Source organism: Echinops telfairi, unplaced genomic scaffold, assembly GCF_000313985.2.
Source record: "Echinops telfairi isolate 266 unplaced genomic scaffold, ASM31398v2 ScPeMD7_38;HRSCAF=143, whole genome shotgun sequence".
NCBI classification, from domain to species: Eukaryota; Metazoa; Chordata; class Mammalia; order Afrosoricida; family Tenrecidae; genus Echinops; species Echinops telfairi.
Window position 1 is genome coordinate 685,841 of NW_022103936.1, and position 25,723 is coordinate 711,563.

The window sequence follows — 25,723 nt, forward strand, 5'->3', positions numbered from 1 at the left end:
GGTCCTTTATATTATAATAAATACACTTTGAGATATATTTTTGAGTTTTTGATCAGAATACTATGAAAGCTTGAATATTATAATTGGCTACATTTGTTAGCACTTAACATAATAACTCATTTTTATTATTTCAGGGCCCTCCATCCTTAATTATGGAGACGTTTGTATGAGATCCACAAGTACTCTAACATTGCATATTATTAATATGCTACCAGTGCATGTTTCGGTCCGATTAGATATTGATTTTCAAGAACTTCAGAAGACCAAACAGCTTTCATATGTGATTCCACCTAAAGCCACTACTTACGTTTCAATGATGTTTCAATCACTCACACTTGGAAAATTTTGCAAGTAAGGTTTATTCTCTAATTTCTATTTGCTAGAATCAATTGTGTTTAGTAGCATATGTATTGATTGGTTCCTAAATAATTGGAGTTCATGTACTATTTTGCCCTTGCATGCAGTAAATATGTATACAGGTTTTATTTATACATTGGTATTTTGTTGCTAGTCTAAATTATCTTCCATAGTTTACTAAGAACTGGTTGTAGATGTTAATAAATATGACTTTTTGCATATGGAAATGCTATCATTGCAAAACAGCTTTAACCAGTTAATTTTGGATAATATTGCTGTGTTCCAGATCTTTCACCTTTAGAGTGAACAACAAGCCCTGTGGGCATATCCTAGTGAAGGCAGTTGTCCGACCAGTAAAACTTGAGCTATCTGTGAATGATATCGTATTGAAACCACATGGCTTCTGTATAAACTCAGGCTTTAGGGCGACCGTTCAGCTACTTAATAGCCAAAATTATTTTGCCCGATTTACATGGCGTTTGGTGGGCGAAGACAAAGAGGTGGCATTCACAGTCTGTCCTGCTGAAGGTAACAGTTTATTCTTCTAATTTAGACATTTGTGTATTCATTCAGGCACTAATTACTTACTGAGTTTGTACTGTATAAGTTTGTACTGTATACAGGTGATAAAATTAAAGTCAATCATATAAGGTCAGCAGGAAATACATTTTTGAGTATGTATGTGATTTGAAAATACGGATTCTGATGGGTAATGTGATTTTTATTTCATTATTGTCTTTGGGAACAATGGTAGTAAAGGACACATTTCATTCAATTGTGAATTTTTTAAGGATAATCCATAAATTCGTTACACACAGCATTTAGTACATTTATTAAAAATTAAGTTCTAAACCATTTAAACTAGAAAATGTGTTAATATGAAATATCTTAGATTTGCTGTCTTTGATGGTCCTTTTGTTGGTTGTCCACCTTCTTAACCTTGCTTCTGGTACTACCTGCCTTCTATACTTATCCTTCAACCTAATATATGCAGAAAGCTCAGCCCAGCAACTACTAAACTGACTTATCTAGTAACCTGTTGAATTCAGCAAACATCATTGTGTCGTGCTCTGAGGCCTTCATGATGACATTAATTATCTTTTTAAAAACTGTGAATGGCAAATTAGAGACTGAATGATTAACATGTCACCTTCATTTTATGTGACTTTAAAATCTTTTTAAGTAAATTGTATCTGCAGTGACTCACCTGGTATTTTATAATCAGGGTTAAGTCCAACAAGTATGAGTAGAAAGAAAGCGAACTCTGGAATACAATAGACCTGTTTTCAAAATCCATCTTAGTTTTTCAGTCGTTTTGTAATTGTGAGCAAAGTACTTTACAAACATTTTTTCTTTATCTTCTAATGTGGGGAGAATAATGTGTTTTATAAAAGTTCTTTGAACATTAGAATCCCTGGGTGGTACAAACAGTTAACATGCTTATCTGCTAACTGAAAGGATAATAGTTTGAGCCCACTCAAAGGTGCCTTAGAAGAAAGTTCAGTTGATTGAATTCTGAAAATTCAGCTTTAAAAACACCGTGGAGTGCAGTTCTACTCTGGCACACAGGAATGGGATTGCCATGGATCTGAATCGACTTGATGGCAATTGCTAATGGTGGTAGAGAATGTAAAAATTCAGTACATGGAAATCTCCTGTAATGCCTGACCACTCCAAACCACTCCCCCCAAAAATCTGTCTGTAATTTCCCACTACAAGAGCTCTAATTCTGTCTCCCTTCTCTGTGTATCAACTTGTCCCAAGGCAGGGTTTGTTCATGATAATCACATACCTCTAAATTTCAGTATCTGTTGCCCTTGAATCTCAGGTACTCCATTTCTTAAATAAAGAAATTCTAAGTCATCCTTTCCATAAAATATTGTTTTCTTGCACCAAAGGAAAGGATTAATTTATTAGACAAAAACCCAAATATATCCAATACCTACTAGACTCTCAATAAATGTATTAGTGACTCTGACCACTCAATAAATCTGGATTCTAAAACTGTGTTAATTATTTATAACTACATCACAAGTTACATCTCTAAGACTGCATATATTCCAAAAGGTTTCTGCTACAGGTGATATCTCTTTCAGAAAATCTCAATGAGTTTCTGGTATTAATAGGTATTTCAGAGTGTCAGCAAACACAGCAGAAGAATTTTGATTAAGGATGGCAAATGATATTTTACTGTAAATATGTTGTCAGTTCTAATCCAAGAGTGTTTGCCTCATTGATAAATTGTCTATTGCTTTTCAAATGTTTATATACTTTGTGCGCTTTATTTTAATTGCCTATTAAAATTAGAATATAAAGGATGCATTTTGGTTTTATGATCAAACCCTCTAAGAATATAGTCATTTGTAAATCTCTGGCTTAGCATTTTCCACTTTTTGGAGCTTGAATGATTGCTATAAGTTATTATGTAGTATCTGTTCATTTTTATACCAGCTCTTACTTTGGATGTTTATTGAAAAACTATTTGAAAAAAACAAAAGTGAACACGTGTGTGTGGTCAACAGTCTTAATCTCTCTTTGTCCTCTGTGTAGGAATTGTTGAAGCATTTTCAACATTGGAATGTGAAGTAAAATGGAAACCGAGTTTTAGTTCCCCAGACAAAGGAGAATTTATTATTCAAGTTCATGAAGGAAACACAATGTCACTAAAATGTGCTGCACATGTAATTATGCATTTTAATATACTTTGCTTATTGAAAGTTTGGTTAAACACACACAAACACACACACACACACACACACACACACGAAAGGGCTTCAAAATATTCATGAAAATGAAATGAAAAGAAAATAGAATTGTTCCAGAAATTTTTTTAAGCACCCCCCCATATATAATGTTCATTAAATATGCTTTTGTATTTAGCAGTTAATTAGCTTAGTTATTGTCACACCTTCATGGGACCTAACTCTTTCATTAAAAAAAAAGACTGTTAAAATGTGTTATTATATCTAGAATTAACTTAAAAATCCAAAACTTTTGCCAACAATGCTATGCTGTTGCTGGAACATCTCTATATATGAAATACTATCAAGAGAGCCACTTGAAATGAAATGATTTTATTAATAGAAGCCAAAGACAAATATAGACAAATGTGGTTTTCCCTAATGCATTAACACTGTTAATATTCCAGTGATAATTAGTAGATTAATATGAAAATACTCATGTAATTTTCATAGCAAGGAAATAGATAAAACTCTTGGCTTTATAGAATCTCTACCAGGGGACTTCAAAAAGTTCATGGGAAAGCACTTATTTCTTTTCGTGAAGATGTGAATAAAGTAAAAGTTGCAATATATAATGCTAACCTTTTCTGTGGTCACAGCCGGTTAGGCCTTGACTTCCTGCTTTTTGAACACCAAGAATGCTCTTTATTCCTGTACCAAATTGCCTTACCAATACTCCTAGAGATTTAATAGTAGGCAAGTGTCTTAGTGAATTCCACTTTTATCTCCCAAGCCATGTCCCTGATCTTATATATGTGTAGCAATGAAGATCATGGCAGCCTAAGAGATAAGAAGCAGCGGTTGGAACCCAGTAGGGACTTTTCTTTGCTCCAGGCTTGAAATAAGCAGGATCTTTCTACTTTTCGCTAAGTCCCGATAACTCTGGATTATAATGTTTAAAAGCTTTCAAAATAATCTTTCTATTAGATTATAATACACACACAGAGAGAAAGGTGCATGTTATAAATTATGTATCACTGAGTTTTAGCAAACTGATATTTTCTTTGTAACAAGGACTCAGATCAGCCAGCTCAGGAAACAATATGACCGGCACTCCAAAAGATATCCCTCTCAAAGGTGACATGTAGTCTTTCCCAAGATCATGGCTACCTCACTGCTAACAGCATAGATTAGTTTTGTCTGATTTTGAACTTTATGTAAATGAATCAAGCTATGTGCTCTCTTGTGTGTCTGACATCTCATGTTCCCCACTAAATTTGCAAGAATCATCTATTCTTTTATTTTTTTTCTGGGGCTCATACAACTCATCACAATCCATACATACATCAGTTGTGTAAAGCACATTTGTATATTCATTGCCCTCATCATTCTCAAAACATTTGCTCTGCACCTAAGCCCCTGGCATTAGCTCCTCATTAAGAACCATCTATTCTGATGCATGTGGTTGTACTCATTTCTGAGTAGTATTCCATTTTATAACTCTTCTATCATGTATCCATTACTCAGCCAATGGACATGTGGGTTGCTACAAAATATTAGCTATTAACACGCCGCTTCTGTAACTACTATTACAACTGACAGCATAATATCTATGCGTATATGAAGAGGCTTCAAGAAGAGGCTTCAAAATGGAAGCATTCCATTTTCTTTTAATTTCATTCTTCCATGAACTTTTAAAAGGTCATTTTAAAACTGGGATTTGTATTCATTTTGCATCTTGGGATATACCAAATCAAGACTGCAGCCATATTATAAATGTAATTGTGATAATCATATATTTGGTTAATATACAGTTACAATTAAAATCCTTTATCTTTGGATGGAACAAAAATATTTTACTTACCATTTTCCAACTTTGTTTTTCTTTGTTTTTCCCTTTTAACTTCACATTATTAGGTAGGGCACAGTAGGGTTGTGCCTTTGGAGCCAAGAATACTCTTCAGTAATAGTCCCCAGGGTTTAACAAGCTGGAGGAGAACAGTTCTTTATAATGAGGGACAAAACCATGCTTATTTCAAGGTAAAATAGAATAATGGCCATTTCTTATTTTGTTTATATTATACAGATCACGTCACCTGTTGGCTTTTTTGGCCACAAATACTAGGAAGTTAATACTGTAGTCTCTTAGAAATGATCTTATGCTTATTTTTAGATATTTTAGATGAGATTTATCTAGGTTCAGGAAATTCAGTTTGTCCTTGTCATTAGTTTGAACATGATGTCACATCCCTCCCTTCTTTTCTCAGTCTCACCCCTCCTCTCTTCTTTCTTGCTTCCTTTCCCTCTCCTGTCTTGCCTTGTCGTCTCTCCTGCTTTGCCCTTTTTACTGTTCAATTTGTTTCCTTGAAAAAATTAAATGACAAACAAAATCTTAAACAAATATGCATGTTATTAATGATATATGCTATATTTAAATAATTCTCCCATTTTCCTCATTTTCACTCTGAAATCAGGGTGACTGTAGTAAAAAATCCAGGATCTAGTTGAAGGCCATTTTGAATATAGTTATTTTAAATGGAAGTGGAGTAAGCATAGGATCTGATTTTTATTTGTTTGTTTGTTTGTTTGTTTTTGGTTTCTCTGAAGTTAACTTTTAAGATATTTCATTCTTGATTCTGCTATCTTCTGACTAAATAAACCTGTTGGTCTAAATAAGCAAATAGGGAGTTCCTTTTCTACACTGTTGCTTCAGTTCTTACTACTATTGTCGATTTTTTTCTTTAACCCCAAAATATGTCGACCAATTTCTATTTACATTATATTGGCTCAAATATGGCAGACAGGTCCAAATTGTCTGTTGACAAACTACATCATAAAGAGTTGGTAAATTACTTACACATTTTTGAAGGTGAAAATGATACTCTAGACATTATGATTTCTACCAAGAATAAATACAGTTAATAAAGGAGGGCAGTTCATTACCTGGCCCCTCTCATGATGTTGCTTTCAATTTTAAGAATCAAGGAAAAAATAAACTGGCAAGTAGCATTTACAATTCTGGCAACTCCTATAACAAATGCTCCTGTTCCTTGTAAGTTTTGCAGTCTTTTTAAAATAACACTCCAAATGATAGATGGTGTCCTATTTGAATTAGAAGGTGCCACTACTGAAGGTTTTGTTTGATGCCCTAGGATAGAAATTGCTTGTTGAAGTACAAACTGTTTGTTCTTCTGATGCTTTGTAATCTATTACAAAATGATCTGGTGACCTGTGCTTTGGGGTTCTCTCTCTAGATTGTAGTTTGGGAGCTTTTCTCTGAATGTTAAACTAAAAGAGTAACTTCAATGAATAATGCAACATTTCTGTATATTTTCACTCATAGGTTTGTGAGAAGAGTCTTTTGCCTATCATTAGTATTGTTCCATCAGAAGGAATAATTCCATTCGGGGGATTAGCTACACTCAATATATCCTGCACACCAAAGAAAGCTGAAAAATTTGATTCAAAAGCAAAGGTATTTATATTTGTACCTGATGTATTTTTATGAGGTTTATTTGGTTGCTTAAAAGTATTCATTACAGTAAATACAATACTATTAAACACTGAGCCTATTTGCCTAGAATTTTTTTCAAAAGTCTTTTTTCTACAGGGAATGATTTCAATGTTATATTTAAATATATCCCATGATTTTCTATAGCAAGTAATGATAGAAATCTAATCTAACACTTGGTCCCTAAATAAGCAGATTAGAATTGCATCTTACTTTCATATTGAAATTATGTTATGACATTAAAATGGTCTGAAATATCATGGCTTACAGTCTGAGTGTAAGCCAACATTTTTTTCAAAAGCATAATATTTTGGGAATTTTCTAAAAATTTTGTCAGTAAACATAAGAATTTACCAACAAAGTAATTTCAACTGTATTTTAAAGGACTATACATTTTTAAAGCTTATCTTTCTTAACAGTATAATTTAATGAATTTCATTTATTAGTTCATTCAACACATATTTCTTAGATGCATAAGATCATAAGAGACCATACAGTTTGGTGGGAAGTAAAATTGCCCAATAGAAGATTACCGTAGTGCCTGAGATGTACTATGATGGAGACGTACTAGAGTTATGGGAATACACAGGAAAGGTGACAACCACCTCAAAGTATCAGGGACAACTTCCTAGGAGAGACTCCAAATGCGAGGAATGGTGGGGGTGGAATGGGGAGAGAGGGAGGAGAAGTGAGGGGGAAAGAGTGTTTTCGGGAAATACACATGTGATATGGCATAGAGATGCAGCTTCAGCACAGGTAGGAGAGACTGGAAGTTTAGCATAACCAGTTTGTAGACTATTTAGCCGCGGGAAAAACATACTTAGAGATCTGTGCAAGTTGGGGTTATGCAAGTCCTTATCAACAACTTTGAACATGCTGTGCTTCATAATAAGAGCTAGAGGCTTTAAGCTTGGGGGTTTCAAAATCATAGAAATAATAAACTTTGAAAATTCCTTTGAATAAGGACAAAGAATAGATAGATGAATTGGGACCAAATGTAAGAACATCACACAACTCAAGCTTAGATGGTCCCCTATGATCTCCAGGATTTTAAAATTACTGTGAAACACAAAGGGAGGCTGTGGGAAAGAGAAAGATAGATGAATGCATTATTTCAGAGGTTGTGCAGTTGTTTGGAATGATAGTGTCAGGTTTAGTTTAAATCTGTAGTAATGGTCAGTGATCAAGGGAATCACTGGACTAGTGATGACAGAATGAAATCTGTCAGCCAGGAATCTTCAGGAAATTAAAAACCTGATGAGCTGGTGAGTAGGCCAGGGGAGTCAAGACTTGTATATGGAATTCATCACATGAAGAGCATAACAATTGGTAATTTCCTTAGAATCACTGAATTATATTTCTTATGATTCTTAGTGAAATGTTTTATTATGTGCTATAGATTCTTTAAATAAAGTATGGAAATGATCTTATATTATGAATATGACAGCTGGGTTAATAGACTAGATAGCTAGCATGCTAACGTCCCCATTCTGAATTAAATGATTACTTTGTAGTATCTCAGCCTTTCAGGGATTCTGTGGGAAACACACTCATATTGGGCTATTAACTATAACATACACTGAAACTTAAATGCACATCTTGAATTCTTCATGTTGTTGTAGAGATAGGATCTTTCATAGGATGCTGTTTTGAGGTTTCTGAGGTTTTGCCTCATGGTTATATGTTTGAATAATCTACAGTTATTTATTTTCTAAGAATTATACAACTCAATTCTTATTTCACTGACTTGTTTGTTTAACACAGTTGTGTGAGTGATAAGAACATGGTTCAAGTTTAGCTGCTAATGCTCTCAATTAGCTTGACTTCAAGAAAAAAGACAAATTACTTGTACTTGTTAAGTTTCAATTTACCTCATTTGTAAATTAGGGGTATAAACAATAGTGACTTCATTGGATACTGAGGAATAATACTGAGTTAATGTATTCAGCTCATTTAATCAGCAGTTGTGTAGATGCTGCTATTATTATTACTGTTGCTGTTGATAAGAGGATGACATTAATATTTTTCTATGAGAAGGAGGAGTTTGCACTGTTTCCTACTTGTTTTGATTTTGAATAATCCACTGGAAGGAGAGCATAACAAAGATGCTACAGAGAGTGGCAAGGAGGTCTATTCAAATGGGTACAGTTCTGAGGTAAAGTTCTTTAGCCTTCAGTTGATCCTATTTGGCTTGGACGCTTCTTAGGAATATCATCTCTGCCTTAAAAGAAATGTGAAGATAATGGCCAGAATAAATCCTGTGGTATTTATAGATGTTATGATTATTTAAATTATAGAATGTTATAGAAATTTTGGGTAGTATTTCAGCAGGTTATGATTATATTTTGATGCGGTTTCTACAAAGTTTTCTATTTCTCCTAAATAAGATTGCTATTCGCCATTCAAATGTCATTGAACTGAGGATTGGCGGATCTACTGAGATTGCTGACGTTGAAATTGTCCCAGTAAGTATATTGCATGTTTGTATAATCATCTAGTAAGTGTGGTGGTTTTTATTTGTCACATATTCATAATGAGCATATTTGCATGTAAAAATCATACTCTGCAGTAATTTAACATATGCAAATTAATGTGTAATATGTATGTAAATATTGAAGCATGATATTAAATGAAAAATCTGTAGGCGTTGTCATGACCCTTTACTTCAAAAAAGAGAATCACTTTTTTGATTTTTGTGATTAGTAGTCTTTTACTTTTTCTGATAGTGTCACTTCACATGTATGAATCTTTTACCTACTCATTAGATTCCTTTGTTGTTTAGCTTCACAACAGGTGTAATTTTTGGTGAGTTAATTTTATGTCACTTTGTTTGGTTCATTTTTCACTACTGCACTGTGTGCATAGACTATACATACTCATTCTCTTGTCCTTCTGGTTGATTCATTTGGGTGTTTCTGCTTTTTCGTTATTACAAGTATTACAGCTGTGAACATTGTGAGACATATTTCCTGAGGTCATGTGCTAGATGTTCTCTGGGAGTGGAGCTGCTGAGACCTGCCTAACAGGATTTGGAGTTCAGGCTCATAAAAAGAGCATACACTATACACCTACTCTTCACTTATTGACCATCTCGTTAGCCAAAAAGTCACATTAACCACAGTAGTAACAACTCTACTATCAGACTATTTTTCAAATTATTGCAGGAGTGGATACGGCAGCAATCTTCCCCAGGAGGTTCTTGGGCAGACTTTAGGAAACTGGGCCCTGCTTCCCCTCTCCCTTCACTCACTTCTGCTGGAGGCAGGGCTGTGTCTAGATGCCTTCCTAGTGAATGCAGTGGCAGGGTATAGCCAGCAGTCGCTCACAATTGCTGTGGAGTGGGGAAAGAGGAAAGAAAGAGCTGAGGTTTGGAAGAGATGTATGCAACTTTAATATCATTCCCAAAACTTCAAACCGAACTCATTGGTACAGTGGTAGGTTACACATTGGGCTGGTAACCCCAAGATTGGAAAGTGCAAACCTACCAGCTGCTCTGAAAGAGACTTCCCATAGAGATTTACATCCTTGAAAACCCAAAGAGGCAATTCTACTCTGTCCTGTAGGGTAGCCAATGTGAGTAACATTCCCCCAGTGAGCTAAATTAGACCTGAAGCCTCAGCCTGAGTGAGGCCACACGTATGATCAGGTTAGCAAAGTCTTTAGAATGGGGGATTTATCCAATAGATGGTAGAGAACCATCGAAGTTTAAGAAGAAACAAATGTGGCCTGGACCCTTAATTAGTTTAATTGTGACTTAGTTGTTAGAGAAGAAATTGGAGGACATAAAAATCTACATACTAAATGCAAGCGCCAAGAATAAGAGGTGAAGAAGGAAGCGGAATTAACATAATTGAGTAACTGCATATAAAGGGCTGGGAGAGGAAGAAGAAACTTGACTAATGTATAGAAATCATGGCAGTAAATAAGATCCTTCATAAATGTATAATTTTCAGCATGCATTTTTGATACACTGTTGCTCTACTTTCTAATTATTATTTCTTGTTAACATTTAGAATACATTTAACTTCTATGGCGCCTATTTGTACGGTATTCAGAGTATTCCATTTGAAATAAGAAATAAAGGCATAACCCGTGCCAGGGTGCAGATTGATCTGAAAGATTTTGAAGATTTCACCATGGATTTAAAAAATAAATCAGGTATGTATTTTATTTCATAATATTATTATTGTAAAAGCATAGCAGTTTTAAGTTGTTCTAAGATATAATGGGGAAAATACTATATATCAAGGATAATCATTCCTACATATGTTTTTTAATTGTTTTTGTTGTTTTATTTTTTATTATAGTAAATAGATGTGTAACGAGACATTTTCCCTTTCATCATTTTTCACATCCACACACCAGTGACATCAACTTATGTTCATTATATGGTTCAATCAGCAGCCCTGTCTGTTAGCAGACTGTTTTCATTTCCTTTAACAGAAGCGCAGTGTCTTCTAAGCATAGATTTCTCCTTTTTGCCTCATTCCTACCCACTTCTGGCAAACATTAATGAACATGAGTCTTTATGCACTTGCCTATTCTAGCTATTTCATAAAGTGGTATCACACAAAGTGCTCCCTTTGTGACTGAATTATTTCACTCAGCACAATGCTTCCCAGATGTATCTATGTTATGGCCTGAATAGACATAATTTTCTTTGTATTTTAGTAACATTCCATTTTAAGTATATCATATTTTGGTTTATCCATTTATGTGTTGATAGCCATTCAGGCTACTTTTACCTTTTGAATATTCAAAAGCTAGAAATAGTCTGAATAGGGCTGCAGTGAAGATTGGTGCACAATGACTTATCAGTCAGGGTTTCGGTGGTAAAGACATGACTCACTTAGAGGGTTGAAATAGCGAGATTTTAATGAAGTAATTATCTACCGAGGTGAAAACCTGCTGTAAAAAAAGGAAGCTGTTGCTACCTCTAGGAGGTAAGTTATTGGATGTGAAGTTATGAAAAGTTGAGGCTAAATGCTAGGTGTAAAGGAATGCAGTCACTGCTAGAAGTGCCTCCTAGGTGGTGAAGGATTGAGAGTAGTACATATTATCTCACTGTGTGCGCTCTCGTATCTTGCCCATGCTTTCCAGTAGTTGAACCCAACTAGAGGCTAAAGGGTAAGAGGGCCTAACTGAATTGTTCTGAGGAAGTCAAGACCAATCGGAGTAGAGAAGAATGTCTAGCAAATTGAGACCACTCCTCACAGTAGGAGAAATGGGCAAAGAATCAGATTATTGCCACATTGCCTCTACAAATCAATGCACGGTGCCAAGGGAGCACATAATAGGGAAAGCTCCACCAGACTTGGCAATAAAGATGTTTTGGAGAAGGCAATACCTAATCCAAATCTTGAGGGATGATGAAGAAATTCATAAGCAAACGGGGTATGGGAAAGAAAGAGACTAAATGTATAGGAAAGTAGTTCAGGATATCCAGAGCATAAAGGAAGAATATTGGAATGGCAGTTGGGATTCAAGTTGTTCATCCAGGGATTTGGTGCCTCTAGATTAGGAGAGTAATTACCAGACTTAAATCCATAGCATATCATGAGTAGGCTTGTACTCTATAAACTTTGTTTTTGGAGCAGTTTGGAGAATGGGCAGGGTCCAAAGGGAAAGGTGGGAATAAGAAATGAAAGACCAGAAACAGACCAGCCAGAAGTTATGGCCATACAGTTGTGAATTGAAGATATACTGGACGCAGGCAACGATACTAAGGATCAGAAGAAAGAATGTAAGGGACCAAAACAAATCAACAAGCAAACATATGCTGTAATTTAGTGACCAAAAAGATGTAGGTATTAGGAAAGAGAAGGAAGTATCTGGATGTGCCATTCATATTTCATGGAATATGGAAAGATCGCTTTTTGTGAGCCTTGTTGTGTTTGAGAAGAGAATACAGCCCAGGAAATAGGACAGTAGGCTGTTGTAAATACATACGAAATCTATATTTATCTTTGAAATATGGATTTTGATAATTTAGTTGTTCTGATATTTTATTTGCCTCTTTTACTCAGCCCTGTTGTTCCCACAGACTTTACATAGTTATTCTGCAAAGTTAATGTGTAAAATTCCTTTTTTTCCACATCTGTGCTTTAGCTTATACCTTCTATGCAGTCTACTGCAGCATGGGGTCAAATTCTTTCCTTGCCTTCAAGCTTTCTCATGTTAATTTTACAATTATCTCCATAAAGCAAAGATTTGATCACATCTCTCCTCTGCTTAAAACTCTTTGGCTTCCTGTCATCTTTAGCAGTGCTTATCCACAGCCAGCTGCTGAAAATAGCTCAGAGACAGGCGCAGAGGTGATCTTGACAATTTGAAATGAATTGTGTGTCTAATATGTATTGAAAATGTATTCTAATTTTCTGAAATTTTATTTCTTTTTTGTTGTGTTTAAATTCAACATAGTAACTTAGCAGTTTCTGCAGTTCAGTGACATGGTCGAAAATTCCTGAATTTTGACAAACATGCTCACTCTCCTATCCCCAGTTCTTCCTCCTTCATTAACAAAAGCTCACCACTAGTTTCATATCTAATCTTTCGAATTGCATTTTTGAATTTGATCCCTTGCAGGTAGACCTTAAAAGAACATAATGCTCAAGACACATTTTTTTTTGCTCTTTAAGCTAAACCATTGTTTGGTTTCAAGAAGACTTCAGGGAATATTTTTGGTTTAAGGTTTAAAGATTATCTTGGGGCAATAGATTCAACAGTTATGTCTCCAGAAAGACTGTAGTTTATGAGACTTCGAAATTTACTTTGCACCTCGTTGATCAGAATTCTTCTATAGAATATTTGATCAAAATGTCCAGTAACAGTACCCAGATGTCATCTAGTTCTGGTCTTATGGCAGAAGAGGCGGGTGTACATGAAAACAGTTAGCCACACATTCCATTTCCTCCTCCTGTTCTTGACTCTGTTGCTCCAGGTAAAGAAAAGAGCCCAGTTGTTGTCCCTTGGGGGCATTTCACTGTTAAAATACGTATGGTAATGTATTTCCTTGACAAACTGGACTTTGGTGTTTGATTAAAGGAGTGATCATTTCAGGATTATTTTATATGATGACTGATGTAATAAGAAATGGTGAAGTCTCGGCTTGGTATGATCCTATCTTGTCTTGCCAGTCACATCGTCATCTCTCTGGGGCAGTCATATTGTTTTACTTGTTTCCTTCCAATTCTGGAGTTCCCTTCTCTTAGATGGCTTCAGCCCTTCTGTTTTTGCTGTCTGAGATCTCAACCTCCTTCACAAACTGCTGTCAATGTCTTGAGTCCTATGAATCCTCAGCCCAGTCCACTTGATTGAAATGAATCATTTTCTTTTTGTTCTCACAGTATTTTATAAGTTTTATTATAGCACTACTGCAATTCTGCGTATAGCAAAGGAATCTCTGACATGTAAGTGTGCCATGAAGGCAAGGGCGACACTTATAATTTTTGTTTTCTATCACTTTTATATATATAATAAGCTCTCAGGAAATATTTATTAAAGGTAGTGTGGGTTTTCAAATTTAGATTTATACATCTGAAAGGTTATATATACTCTAAATAGATTGATGAATATAATTTATTCATTTATTAATTCTTCATAATTTTATTATACTTTTTATATATGCTCACTATGTATCCATTCTATGTGTGAATATTTTTGCTTTATAATGTGTTTATCTTTTATCTCATCACAAACGATGCTTTTAGAGATATACACTGAATGGATTTTTTGTTTTTGATTAATGGCTTTTATATCATACTCAGGGTGAGATTAACTGAGTGGGTGGCTGAATGAGGGTGGTCTGAATTTTGAAGTTCATTTCCAGATAGGGACAACAGGAAGTATTAATATTACATGGATTAATAAAAAACTTGGGGAAAAGGTAGGGTTATTAGAATTATTTAGACGAGAATAGAAATTTTCTTGTAATCAACATTCAATCTTTCAGAGTTCCTTTTAGCAGTTTATGTAATTGCTTACCCTTTTTGAACCTGAAATTTGCATTAATGTGGGACCATCGTTTCTATAGCCTTACCAAATGAGATTTATGTGGAGTTACTAATTTTGTTAATAAATTTCCTCACATAAAATCATGGTTGTTTTCTTTGCAAAGCCCATGCCCCTTGAGTCATCACAGGAGTTCTGAATCTTCCTTTTTTATCTTCATTGGAGGGGGAGTCTCCCAGCTGTTCTTGAACCTTGGCTTTTACACCTCTCAAATTTACCTACAGATGCCTGTGATAATGTTTCCTGAACTTTTAAGTTTGTGTTAATAAGTTTACTTTCCAGTTTTGCTGATGTATGGTTGTCCTAGATTTGGACATGAGTTGATATCTCACTATTAAGGGCTATTCTTTACAGTTCTGCATAGAAAATCACTAATGATTACTTTTTGGTTGTTTTTAACATTTTTCTCCTGTCTTACAGCGGACTTTTCAGATCCTGAATTTCCAGCCATATATTGTTATGAGATAAAGGAAAATACAGCTTTAGAATGCAGCCTATCATTTTCTCCTAAAGAAGTAAGTCCAGCTTTCTGTGAGTCATCATATTTATGAGGAGTTGAGTGGTGGGTAATTTCATCCCACCACTATCAAATCTATCAAAGAAGCTATCAAATCTCACCTAAATTCTGTTCCTAGTGTATCTTCTCTTGACATATGAGCCTGACTGAGTATACACTACTTAATTCATGAAAATCATGGTTAGAAGTGTCTGACCTGTGTTTGTAAAGTGCGTGAAGAAGTGAAGAGGGCACACAAAGTGAGCCTATGGCCTCTAGTCTCTGTTATGCTCTCTAGAAAAGTCAAGTAATGATTTGTTGTGAAGGAGAGGGAAGTTTAAGCTAACCAAAAATCATTTATCTTTGAGTCAGTATGTGTTTATCACTTTTATTTAAAGGGGATGTGCCTGATTCTTTTGTAATTACCACCTGAAATTACCAAGGACATGCTGTGAAGATATATACTGTCCCCTTGGTGTTTAGTGATTTAAAAACAACAATAATAAAAACAAGCAACAACAAATCAATACAATGAAAGGGGAAAATCTCTTGGTTTGGGTTTGCTTCAGTTTAAGCATGTGGATTCTGTATTTGGACACTTACATTTTCAAACTGATTCTTGTAAAAAAAAAAGAGATAAAATGATTTTATTTTAAACTTTGGTTAAACCCTATTATCCACATTTTATTTTGAATTTTGCAAGAATTGTCTAATAAGTTTATAAACACGCTGCATCTCTTCGCCATTTTTCTTATAGTACATAGAATTTCCAGAGCAATGCCAAATTGTTTCATTATTCTTATCTTATTTGTAATTTCCTGTGAAATAATTTGATGTTTAAAACATATTAGGAATTACCTTTCTATTTCTAATTTACCACAACTTTTTATCAGGTATAAGTGCGAACTTTTATCTATTCACATGCCTTTAGTGCCATCAATTATATTATTTTTCAAACGAGGAAAAAGTGTGACTACCTAGTTCACTGTTGTATTAGTAAGGGTAGGATTTTGCAGATCTCAGATCCCCATACCTTTGCTTAAAATTTCGAGTTATTCTACATTTTTGAGCTATTTTAAAGATTATAAAAGGAAACAGAAGAACAAACATATCCAATGTGTCCATTGGGTGTATAAGGCTGTGATCTTTACAGAAGAAGACTACCACATCTTTCTCTTGAAGAATAGCTGGTGGTTTTGAACCACCAATCTTTTGACTGGCAATCTAGTGCTTAACTATTGTGCCACTATTCCAGCCAAGAGAAGGGAATGTAAAAGCCTTCAGAGACAACACTTGATGAGTTTGTTTTGTAAATATAAATACCAACAATATAAACTGAGTATCTGGTTTACAGCTATTTCAAATGTCCTCCACTGTACAAATAGAGCTGTAAGTATTTGTAAGCGGGAGATTTTTGGATTGACCAACGTAGAAGAAATCTGTGAAATTGGCAGTAAAGATCTAATTTATTTGTAGCGGTTCTTCATATTTTCTCAAACTGCACCAAGTTTTGGCGCCATCAGAAGTGCTAGTGGGCAGTTGCAGGTGTCATTGGCCGCTTTGGCTGAACTGAGTTGCTTACGCAAATTCATTTAAGTGACCCTTTTCTTTGTGTACCAATCACATGTTTTCTAGAGCTGTGCTTTCTTATAGTAACCACCGGTCATATGTAGACATCTAAATTAATTGTACAATTAATGAAAATGAAATCAAATTTCAAAGAGATTTCCTCATTCTGAATATTCAGTAGCCATTCTCCAAGTCCCAATATCTACTTATGGCTGAAGGTTATCATCCTGTGCAGTGCATAACTCTTCTGTCATCGCAGTAAGGTCTATTGAGCAATACTTGAATGGCTCATTCTCTATTATTCACCTTGCTTTTCCTGCTACTATGGGCCAAATTCTGTCCCATTAAAAGGGGGTGGCTATTCTTCTGGGGCTCAGTTTCTCTGCAAGGCTCTGCATGTCATCTCTGCTGGTGAAGCTCTTGAATGTTGAAGATAATTTTTCTTTGGGTTGAATTTTTATCAACCCTTTGAAGAAACGTAATTTTTGTGCAAACCTTTCAGAAAGTTTATTCTGACTTTACAGTCAATCTTAGAGTAAACTATGAAAAATCTCCCAAGGATTAGAAGAGAGGATATTTGAGCTGTCTTCATAAGCATTTTCTTCTTACTAATCTTGACCTAAGTGCTGAAATCCTTTCTTTAAAATGTCCTTTTTAAGGTTTTCCTTTCTAATGACGACATTTGGGAAAGCATTTAAAATGACACATAGTGAAATGGTGCAAATTGTTCACTTGTATTGGCTACTTCAGTGGCTTCACAGTATTGAGAACCATGATATGTTACTATGTTCTGTGTAAGATGAAGTGCTAATGTTTACGCATGTGACATTAAAAACAAAACCTTTTCAAACTGTCAGCAAGGACTTTATGAGTACAGAACAGCACTCAGTATATGTCTTGCTGAAAGCATCAATACTTGTTTCATGGCCTTGAATGTTCAGGTATACTGGCAGTACTATTATTATTCCCTTTCCCAGGCTTGAATTAGATACCATTTTTTGTTATGTTCCTCTCCACACCTCTAGGCTCGTACCAAACCACAGTTACTGGGTTGACACTTTTAACTCATTTGAAATATAAATAATTATAGGTTTTTTGCTTATTTTTCAAGGCATTTAAAGAAATAGCTGGCTCATTAGAAAACATAGCTTTTTCAGGTAATGTACTAGGCAATCCACTATTCTAGAATGTTTACAACTTCTGCCATATCATTATTGATTTTTGAACCTTATGTATAGCAAACCAAATTCACCACCATCAAGTCAATTCTGATTCCTGACAACCTGATAAGACAGGGTAGAATTGCTTTTGTGGGTTTTAGACACTAACTCTTCTTTATAAGAATAGAGAGCCCCATCATTCTCTGATGTACGATAAATAACCACATAATGTAATATATATTTAGAGGATACATGTTGAAAATGAAACATGGTTTACACAGATTCAATGACAAGTAATAAGGAAAAAACTGAATTCCAAAATTTTGTATGCCTTCATCTACCATATACTATTACTTTTATATTAAAATGTAATTTTTTGTTAATATTGTTTCTAGAAACACTTAAACCTGTTGTTTTAAAAAATAAAATGTCAACTTCTACCAGGTTAATTTAATTTCTGGTATGAAGAAGCAAGAATAAGCAAAGCAAAGAAAACATACCTAAAATACAGTAAGGAGTTTCTAATATTTAGATGCCTTCATGTTGATTTCAACTTATAGCCATCCCCATGTGACAGAGTAGGTTTGGTGCCCCATTTTGTTTTCTAGGTTGTCATCTTTACAGAACACAGTACAAGACCTTTCATCTATGAGCCACTGGATGGCTTTGAACTGCCAACCATTCAGTTAGCAACCAAGCCCAGTGCTTAACTATTGAGCCAGCAGTTACTACATTTCTTATACATACATACATACTTTTTTCACGTTGCTATTATTTCCATTCCTACTTTTGCTTTTATGAATACATTTTTTATAATCTTAAATTACTTATAACCCAAAACCAAACTTATTGCCATCAAATCAATGTCGACTCATAGCCCCTTTGGGTTTCTGAGACTAACTAATTAACCTTGACTTTCTCCCATGGAGCAGCTGCTGGTTCCCTACTGCTGAAATTATGGTTAGCATGAGTAGGCACTGGGCTCTTAATTTGCAATGCTGTAATTTGACACTAGACTCATCAAAATTCTGTCACCCTATCTTTTCCAATGTTAATTGATGAGCCCTAAGTGTGGGAGAACATTAACTGAATTCAGAACATTGCCATTTCCCAATGAGCTCTTTGTCTAAGACAAATCCTTCTGATAGGTAGGAGAACATTGCAGCGCCTAGTGGGTCCATTTTGACTCATAGCGACCCTATGAACAACAGAGTGAAACACAGCTTGGCCCAGTGCCAGCCTCACGATTGTTATGTTTGAGCCCACTGTTGCAGCTACTGTGTCAATACTTTGAGGGTCTTCCTCTTTTTCGATGTCCTGCATTTATGTGTGATATTAGGTAAGAGACTATTAAGTAGGAATGATAGTTAAGAGGTTAATTTAAGCAATAGAATAATTTTCATAGATCTACTTTTCCTGTAAGGTTCTCCGGTTGCACAACAGCTGTGCACTGAATGACTAGCTATGTGATCAGTGGTTGCAATCCACTCGATCAGTGGTTGCAATCCACTCAAAGGCACCTTGGGAGACAGGCCTAATTATCTGCTTCTGAAATGCCACAGGATGGAAAAGCCTATGGAGCAGTTCTACTCTGCAAACATGTGCTCTCCAGGATTCGGAATCGGCTCAGTGGCAATGCACCACAGCAGCAACATCGTACCCCTCATATAATTCAATATCTCATTTTGCAAGGATGAACTAACTGCTCTCAGGCTTCCTTGTTTGTATTTCTAACACCTTGAGAGGGCCCAAGTGGCAGTCAGCAGCTAACTGGATGTAGGTGGTTTAAACCCACTACCAGTTGATTCTGACTCACAGGGAGAGAAAGATGTGAATCATTATAAACTACCTTGGGAGAAAGATATGAATCATTATAAACTGCCATGTCTTTCTCTTGGGCTCAATGACACCAACCTTTCGGTTAATAAGCAAGCACGAAACCACTGCACCACCAGGGTTTCTTCCATAAAGATTACACTCTTGGAAACCCTATGATATATAGGATCACTTGAAACCCCTGTGGCCTAATGGGTCACTTTTAATTAGAATTGTCTCCGTAGCAATATGTTTTTCCAGCACCATGAGATCATCAAATGCTAGGTATCTGGAGATGCTGCATGGTAATTTTCTCCTATTATTTTTGTGTGGGACTTGAACTTTTTTTCTTCTTTTTGCTGCAAGCTTTTTGTGATTTCATCAAGGCAGGATCACTGATTCTTTTAAAAAGTGGAAGGTTAGCACTATATAATTGCCAGAATCTTCTTCAAATCTAAGTGTTTTTTCTTCTCAAACTCTTGGGATAAGGCAGCTGTATAATCAGTTCATTTTGAAACTGGATAAATACACATCAGAACTAATAAATTAACTTTAAGTTTTAAATTTACATAGACGAAATCGTTCTCTTTCTGGTGTATGAGTAAGTATTGTAACCAACACCAAAATTAATGTAGAGAGCAATTCCATCACCCCTTTCCTCAAACACTTATGCCAAATTGTAGTCATTCTTTTCCTGACGTCTGTTTCCTGGTAAACACAGCTAATTTTTATCCCTATAATTTTGCCTTTTTGAAAATGTCATGTATTTGAATTATGTAGTCTTCCCACAATTTCTTCCCCCATATTCACTTGGGATTCATTCATATTATTGTGTACAGCTGAAGTTTTCCTTTTTTAATGTTGAGTTAGTATTCTATTGCATAGGAGTCCTGATGATGCTATTGGGTAAGCTAACTACAAAGTCAGCGGTTCATATTCATTAGTGGCTCTGCTGAGAAAGATGAGGCTGCCTACTTCCGTAAAGATTATTTACAAAGCCTCCAGAACTACATAGGGTCACTGTGAGTCAGAATCAACTGGTAGTGGGTTTTGAGTTGCGTATTCTATTGCATGGATTTACCAAAAGTGTTATTAATTAATCAGTTGAGGGACATTTGGATTGTTTCCACTTTAGGAATAACTATGACATAGCCTGTGTTAGTCTGGGTTGATTAAAGAAACAAATTCATAGACATTCATATGTTTTTAAGAAAGAGCTTTTTATACCAAAGCAATTGAATATTGATAAACATCCCAGTCCAGTCCAGATCAAGTCCATACGTCCAATATTAGCCCATATCCAATACTAGTACATAAATTCCTCTTTAGACTCACGCAGCCATGCAATAATGCTGAATTCAGGATGATCACAGTCCAGTGAGTGGAAAGCCTTGTGGATCCAGTGGTGGTAGAAGCATCTCAGTGCTGGCAGGGGTCTCCACGTGGCTCCTCCAGCTTCGAGGGCTCTGGCTGCATCAGTGTAGCTCCATCAGGTTCATAGTAATGTCTCACACAGAGTGAGCATGTGTCCCACCTCCACTACACTGTGTATCTCTTCAGTGCCTCCAAATAAGGTGGTCAAGCTGCAACCTGATTGACAAGCAAAACTCCACCCCTTCACTCTTAAGGCTCAAATTGACATCAGATTATGTAATTACCACATAGCTTATTACTTGCATACAGTTTTTTTTTTGTATGAATGGGTTTTAATTTCTATTAGATAAATACTTGGACCCTATGTTAGGTATGTTTTTAACTTTCTAAACAATTATAATACAGTTCCAAAGTGGCTGTGCAATTTTGCCTTCCCACATCTTCACCATTACCTAGTATTGTAGATTTTTTTAAAAGCCATTGTGATAGGTTTGAAGTGGTCTCACCTATGGTTTCAGTGTGCATTTTCCTAATGTCTAATAATGTAAATCTTTGCATGTGTTATTTGTTATTTGTATTTCTTGTTAATTTTTTTTCTTTATATAATTTGCTTATTTTATTATTAGATAGCTGGCTATTTTCAATCATGCTTTAGCATTCATACTATATTTTGGATAAAATTCTGTTTTGTTTGTCAAAATTATGAAATTATGTCTGTAGCTTGTCATTTTAGTCTCCTAACTATATCTTTCACTGACCATATAGTTAAAATTTTAATAAGATCCAATTTAATCAATTTTTCATTTATGTTGATTTTGTGAGTGTCCTTCCATTTAGTTCTTACTCAGAGTGACCCCATGAACAACAGAAGGAAACACTGCTTTGTGCATTTCATTTAAGAAATCTTTGTGTCTGGCTTAGGATCAAATGATTTTCTACAAATTTCTTCTACAAATTTTATAGTTTCTTGTTTTATGTTTGGGTCTCTAGTCTAAGTTGATAAGAATTATTTTACACAGTTTATTTGATTGATTAATTACCTTAATTAATTTAAGAATTTCATTTTGGACTCATAAAAATAAAATAAATCTTGTTTTGAGGGAAAAAAGTAGTCTGTTACAAGACAATGATCTTATTAAAAACTTTTCTCTTAGCTCTTGATTTGCTGAATTGTTGATAGTTTATTTCTCACAGCAAAAAAAAGTCACCGGTATGATATATTTTACTTTTATTCCTCAGGTGTTAACATATAACTTTATCTTTCAAGTTAAAGTTAATTACATGGATGCGTCAGAAAATTACCTTAAATTTGGCTTGCCAAATTCTAAAGTTCCAAGGACAGAACCACTTATCCCTCCATGTTATGTTCAGGCAACGGGTATGTATATGAAGTATTCATATTGATGGGAATCGGCCTAAGTTTTACACCTGTGTAGCTAAAAATATATATACTTTTTGAGTCTTTGAGATTGAATTTTGATCAGTTACAGATATGGTAACAGGTGTGTGACTCTTTCTAAGAAAGTAATCATAGAATTTAAAACAGAGGGCAGTTTAGTACTTATTTTGTGGCCAGCTATTAAATGCAGTAATTAAAGCGATGGATGAGAATCTGTTTCTCTACAACATCACTAACACATTAATTTCCTTATTTAAATAATTGCTATTCTAATGGAAGGGGTAAGATGGTAACTCTTTGTGGGTTTGGTAGCACTATGGGTTAGGCAGGAACCCTGGTCATGTAATGGGTTACCCATTGGACTGCTAACCACAGGTCAGTTTTTTGAACTCACCAACCACTCCTTGGAAGTAAGATGAGGCTATCTTCACTCATAAAGATGTATAGCCTTGGAAGCCCTAAGAATCAGTTCTACTCTGTATTTTAGGGTCACTATGAGTCAGAATTGACTCTATGGCAGTAATTTTTATTTCGGCTTTAATGGATTAGGCATTGATTGGAGCTGTTAATCACAAGACCTTGGTTCAAACTCTTTAGTCATTCCACACGAGAAAGAGGAGGTAGTATGCTTCCATAAAGATTTGCAGTCTCCGAAACCCTAGAATCTAGGCAGGGCCCACATAGTGTTGCTGTGAGATGGAATCAACTCGGTAGCATTGGCTGGGAATGGCTAATGTAACTGTTGGGCTGCTAACTGCGAGATTGATAGTTCAAACCCATCAGCTGCTTCCTAGGAGATTGATGAGAGTGACTCATGAAGACTTATAGACTCAGAAACTCCTAAGAATTAGTTCTACTCTGCCCCAGAAGATCACTATGTGATATATAACATTATTTCAAATATTTCAATGTCTTCCCTATCTAGAAGTCAGGGAAATATGACTTTTCTATTTTTCAATGGTTTATATTTTATTAAATTTATAGTTAATTCGTTTGGATAACATTAGACTCTAATTTTTTTAGCAGTTTTACATTTTCAAAACATTGAGGAGAAAATGCAAAACATTCCTATATATTTTCTCTTCCCTAGCTCACAGTTCATCTTTACTATTTATATCTCGCATTCAGTGTATTTCATAAAATTAATGAAGCAAAATTTATACAGTATCAGTAACTTAAATATTGAATTTACATTGGATTTCACTCTTTGTATTGTATAGTTATGTGATTTTTGAGAAGTGCATAATGGCATGTGTTTGCTATTACAATAGCAGGTCGAATTGTTTCACTGCCCTAAAAAGTCCCCTTTTCTACATCTAATTGTCCATCTTCCAGCCCAATCTTCCTTCCTGAACTCTGGGTGGCCACTGGCCTTGTTTACTATCTGATGTTGCCTTATCTATTTTATATATATATATATATCATTTTATTGTGGGCTCTTACAACTCGTATAACAATCCATATATCATTTTTATCAAGCATATTTGTACATATGTTGCCATCATTCTTTTCTAGACATTTACTTTCTATTGAGCCCCCCCTCGTGACCCCTTGATAAATTATAAATTATTATTTTCATGTCTTACACCGACCGCTGCCTCCCTTCCCCCATGGCTTCTTTTGTTCTTCTCCCCCTGGAGGGGTGTGTGTGTGGTTATGTATCTATAATATTATGTAGTTCGAATTAAATAGCTTTTCAGATAAGCTTCTTTCACTTAATAGGAATTTATGTTTTTTGTGGCATGATAGCTTATTTCCTTTTTATCATTAAATAGTATGTGATGTTGCATAATTTATTTATTCACTTATTTAAAACATTTTGATTGCTTCCAATTTTTGGCAATTATGAAGAAAGCTGCTATAAGCTTCTGAATGTAGGGTATTGTATTTTCACTGGTTCTTTCTCTGTGGACAGTTTGTAAATTGGCAGGCCATCTTTTAAGTGCAACTTTCTGTGTATGTGCCAGAGACCTTTTTCTTTTTTCTCTTATGAAGATGGCACAGAACCTGGCAGTTTTTCATTTCTACGGGCCAGAACTGACTTAAGGACATGTAACTAACAACAACATATACATACAAGAAAATTACCTGAATTTTATACATATATACCTTTTCTAGTATACGTTTTACCCTTTACCATATACCTTTCCCAGTATTTCTTTGGAATGAACCCTGGTTGCATAGTGGTTACGTGTTGGACTGTGATCCACAAGGTTGGAAGTTTGAAACCACCACCAGCAGGGAAAAGGGCTTTCTACTTCTGTTAATAGTTGATCGTTATAGTCTCAGAAACTCACAGGGGGAGTTCTACCCTACCCTGTAGGGTTACTATGAGTTGGCATCTACTCTGTGGCACACTGACTTTGAGATTGGGTTTTGAGTATTTTTCTCTCACGAAAAAATCATGAATGCCTTCTGTTGTAAACAGGCCAGTTCAACTACACCATCATATTATTAATTAAAGCCTTTATTAAACAGCAGACCCAGAGTAGGCTAGCGCCTGGAAACAGAACAGAGAAATTCCAAACTTTTTATAGGTCAAAATAGGGGCCTTGCTCAAGGGGATGGATATTCTGATCAGGTTGGCAGGGTAACAGAGGTGGGGGACAGCACAGCTGCAGGTGCTAATTCAGGGTCTTGCAAGATAGTGTATATTTCTTGCTAATTAGGCAGGCAGGGTTTGGAAACATCTCCAGAAGAGTCAACGTCTTGTTGGGAGAGTCAGAAGAGGGAAGAGGAAAAGGTGGTGGGGCTAACTGTTAAAGGTAGTTTGAAACAAGATGAAGGTCCTCATGTTAAGCTAGGTTACTACACCATCTATATCTTACTGTTTTGCTACATTCCTCCATCCCCAGCCAAATTAGCCATAATTCCAGAAGCATGATAAAAACACTTAAAAGATGTGATTTTTTTAAGCTTAGAAATATTTCTCCATATACTTGTCATAACCCTACAATCTTGTGAGACCTTTAAGTTTCTTTTTTGTTTGTTTGCTTGTTTTTGCAGTTCTCAAAGGGCTCTTTCATTTATGTCAGGTGCAAGCAATAAATTGTTAATAGCACTGATGGGAGGCCATTTGATGGCCGAAAACATATTAGGGATTTTTTTAATCATTCTTTTTTTAAAATTGTTTTATTAGGGGCTCATACAACTCTTATCACAATCCATACATACATCAATTGTGTAAAGCACGTTTGTACATTCATTTCCCTCATCATTCTCAAAACATTTGCTCTCCACTGAAGCCCCTGGCATCAGGTCCTCATTTTTCCCCTCCCTCCCAGCTCCCCCCTCCCTCATGAACCCTTGATAATTTATAAATTATTATTTTGTCATATCTTGCCCTATCCG

General features: G+C 35.3%; 1 protein-coding gene across 1 annotated transcript in view; it reads left to right on the forward strand.

Annotated features, from left to right (window-relative positions):
* Positions 1-25,723, forward strand: part of CFAP47 (cilia and flagella associated protein 47) — a 223,362-nt gene that overhangs the window by 33,898 nt on the left and 163,741 nt on the right. Inside the window, exons 14-22 of the mRNA XM_013008474.1 lie at positions 135-351; positions 644-885; positions 2,908-3,038; positions 4,956-5,078; positions 6,382-6,513; positions 8,937-9,014; positions 10,563-10,707; positions 14,980-15,074; positions 22,213-22,351. Coding sequence (XP_012863928.1) covers positions 135-351; positions 644-885; positions 2,908-3,038; positions 4,956-5,078; positions 6,382-6,513; positions 8,937-9,014; positions 10,563-10,707; positions 14,980-15,074; positions 22,213-22,351 — 1,302 coding nt within the window. The remainder of the gene's footprint in view (positions 1-134; positions 352-643; positions 886-2,907; positions 3,039-4,955; positions 5,079-6,381; positions 6,514-8,936; positions 9,015-10,562; positions 10,708-14,979; positions 15,075-22,212; positions 22,352-25,723) is intronic.